Source organism: Nicotiana attenuata, unplaced genomic scaffold (assembly GCF_001879085.1).
Source record: "Nicotiana attenuata strain UT unplaced genomic scaffold, NIATTr2, whole genome shotgun sequence".
In the NCBI taxonomy this organism is placed as follows: Eukaryota; Viridiplantae; Streptophyta; class Magnoliopsida; order Solanales; family Solanaceae; genus Nicotiana; species Nicotiana attenuata.
Genome location: NW_017673632.1, coordinates 33,937 through 37,456, shown reverse-complemented (window position 1 = coordinate 37,456; position 3,520 = coordinate 33,937). Strand labels below are relative to the sequence as shown.

The 3,520-nt window shown below is 37.7% G+C and overlaps 1 protein-coding gene across 1 annotated transcript; it reads right to left on the bottom strand.

Annotated features, from left to right (window-relative positions):
- LOC109216902 (F-box/WD-40 repeat-containing protein At5g21040-like) lies at positions 1 to 2,533 on the bottom strand. Its single transcript, XM_019381120.1, has 2 exons — positions 2,425 to 2,533; positions 1 to 1,961 (listed from the first exon to the last, which is right to left on the bottom strand). The coding sequence occupies exon 2, from the start codon at positions 1,919 to 1,921 to the stop codon at positions 299 to 301; it is 1,623 nt and encodes a 540-aa protein (XP_019236665.1). The 5' UTR covers positions 1,922 to 1,961; positions 2,425 to 2,533; the 3' UTR covers positions 1 to 298.
- Between the last annotated feature and the right edge of the window lie 987 nt (positions 2,534 to 3,520).

Here is a 3,520-nt window from a genome sequence, read left to right as displayed (position 1 = left end):
TTTGAAAATAAGGATTTCATAGCCAACATCAGCAAATTAAGAGAAACAATGTTACATCCTAAAGTGATCAGAGACTAAAAGTAGACAAGCCCTTGTAGTGCCAGAAGAAACAGATCAAATAAGAGAAATACGCGAAAAGTTGTAAAGGATACAGATTGTACCTTCACTTCAAATGCCAGTATAAATGAGAGGTGAAATTATGGAACCCTTAAACCAATAATATGCCTTTTCATACATATATGACTAGCTATTAGCAAAATAGAGTTATCCTAGGATCAATGACAAACTGCCATCACTTCTAGGCCTTCACTTTCCAAGTCATCCTACGCCTGTTGTGCCAGCTGTTCCTATCACCATCAATTTGGTTCTTCTTTGCTGCAAATGAGCACTGATCGCCACGCCTACCTTTACCATTCATTTCCAGTTGATGCTTACGCCTTCTCACTCTGTTCTCTAACCTTAAACCTCTTAGTGCTTGGACCCGCTGCTCGATCTCTAAAGCTTGAGAGAAGTTCCAGATCCTGACAACACCTTCTTCACCAGCACACACAATACGGTTAGATCCAACATCCACAGCAAATAAATTGCTCCCAAAGCCATGCAGCATTCTTTGTGGTGGTTCAACATTGTCAACCAGATTGTCAGCTTTAGAAGAGTTACTCAGTGTGGAATTCCGGTTTGTTCTCAACAGCTTTCTCACATCAATAAGTGAAAGTTTTCCATCACTCGAAGCTGAAACAAGCCAAGGGAACTCAAATGCAAGAGAATTAACAGCACTTGAGTGAGGAATCCAAGTTGCAACACGCCTGACATGACACCTAGAATTTCCAAAGATCTCAAACATGTGTATCGCTCCATCTTCCCCACCAGTGAACAAAAGTTTCCCGGTGTGGCTCCGCGCCAGAGAGTAAGTGTACCCAGAATGGGCATTCTTGACGATAGCAAGTTTTGAACCACTATTAATGTCCCAAACATAAAGATCCGAGCCTGCTGTGCTCACCAGTGTTGCATCATGGGGACCAAGGCTCCAAACCCAGTCATTGTGTATCAAAACTTTCAAACACTCCAAAGAAGATCGATTCCAAACACGAATACTCGTGTCCCATGAACCACTATACATCCTATTGAAATCCAACGCAAGGCATGTTATCGGTCCATCATGTTCCCAAACTCGGAATTCCATATTCTGGTTCTGAGGAGCTCCAAGATCAAATAAATGTGGATTTTCGTCATTCGCTCTCCAACCATGAATGAATCCATCAGTACCCCCAGCCACTAAGAGCCTCGAATCAGCTGCAACTGCACGGATAGTGCAGCCAAGAGGGCGAGATGATGCAATTGACAACCCTTCTTCCAAGTCCCACATTCGTACTATCTGATCATACCCTGAAGTTAACACAAGCTTCTTCGAAGATAAAACAAAAACTGTCCTAACATCCTCAGTATGACCATACAACATATCAATAGTATAGCGTCCCATAAATGTTTTACTACGGAACTCTCTCTCCACGAAGAGCTCTTTCCATGACTTCTCACCCGAATGCTCTGCACCAAAAGGTGCCTGACATGTCGGCTGCCCCCACCTCTCACAATAGAACTCCTTCCACACATGGTGCTCAGACGCAAGACGATACAATAATGTACTAGCACACGAAACAATACCAAGCTCCTTCGGTTCTAAACAGTTAAGTATCTCCGAGATCAATACAGGAGGAAGTTCAGTGATAGACCGACAATCAGGAAGAACCTCATTAACAATAAGCAGCTCTTTGCGTTTAGAATTCACAATACCACCTTTTGCATCTAAATTATACGAGGGTTTTCTTTCCTCTGAGGCTAATGTCAAATTATCTCGATTCTTAGCAGGTCCAATTGAGCAAATTTTCAAACTCTCAGTACCTTTTAGGCATTCAAATGCCATAAAAATAGCTCCCTAAACTTAGAAATTGAAGATTGAAGCCCTAAAATTATCAAGTATCAGAAAGAAATACAAAACCACTGTTTCAATGAAGAAACACAACCTTAAGAATAACAAACGACAAGCTAAAACTCAAGAATACAGTAAGAAAGCTCAAATAACCAAAATCTTAAAAAACAATTGACCTCCAGAAAAAAAATAAGGCAAAAGAAATGGTTTATTCAAAAACCAAAAATTGGAGAAAGACCCATAAAATCTAACACGAACCCTAATTCAATTTCACCAACAGCCTTAAGAATCAACCTCCATAGATGAAAAGAACTTTTATACAATCACAAAAGGAAATGAAGTAAGTATCTGAACAGATCGCAAAATGGGAAACAAATGAAGAATTGAATATAGAATAAGTTGTTATAGTACCTAAAGGGAAAAACGATTCTTTTATGCAAATCTACTATGAATTAGGGATTTTAAAATTTAGGGGAAAAGTTCCGAAAGAGACTTACAAAATGATATTTGAGTTGAGACTGGACGAGAGACAGAGAGATCGAGATCGACGGTGTCTAAAGTGACTGTGGGTGACAAGTACGAGGAAACGGCCGGTGGAAGATAACTTGTGCATGAAAGTACTAGAGGTTACTTATCTGGACCGGTCAACTTTTATTTTAGGCAAAATGCCTTAATACCCCCTAAACTTGTCGTGAACTATTAATTTCCTCCCCAAATTATCTCTGGTTCGAATTATCCATCCTACACTAGAATAAGTGAATTTAAAAACCTCCGGATCTCATAGACCTAGTTAAGTGTATGCACGCGCGATACATGTGGACAATTTGTACTCCTTGCAGGCAAATAAAATGAGTATTAAATTTTAATACTAATAACTAAAGAAAAAAAAGGGAAAATAAAGAAAAGGTAAAAGGCAGCAACGTTAGAAGTAAAACATTTGCCCTTTCATTTTTATAAACGCCCTTCTCTCTCCCTGTCAAAATATTTCTCAAATGCCTCTTCCAATGCCTCTCCAATAGAGTAGAATAAGACTTCAATTGTGGTGTATTTCTGATCATTTGTGGTTTCTTCTCCAGTCATCAAGCTTTTTCAGTGGTCTTCTCCAACTATTTCAAACAGACAAAATCAAAAGGTTAGGGATTTCAAGCTTTACTTTTCGATTAGGGTTTTGTAATATATAACAGATATGAATATTGATTTGCTTTCTATCTTCTATTTTGTTGAATTAAGGCTTTCAAAATTGAATTTTTTATGTGTAAAATCAGTGATTTTGTGCATGCATATAGTGTGGGATTTTCTGTAATAACTTGCAAAATTTAGGAATTTTTTATTTTTATATTTTAGAATTGTCTGCATGTATGTTATTCGGGTTATTTTAGTTATTTTGAATGTATTGCAAGAATTCTTCTGCTATTTTAGTTTAGCTCACTGTTGGTGGATTATTTTATGTAAAAGTGAATCTCTTTCTGTATTTTATTTGTATCTAGCATTTCTTTAATATGTTACAACATTGTACTATTAATTTTAGAAGTTAAATATTGATAAATTATGTATGTGGTTGTAGGTTGTCCCATGGCTTCTAAGTACTTTGAT

Excerpts from the sequence above, each read along its gene's own strand:
- LOC109216902 (XM_019381120.1), bottom strand. The coding sequence starts at position 1,921 with ATGGCATTTGAATGCCTAAAAGGTACTGAGAGTTTGAAAATTTGCTCA.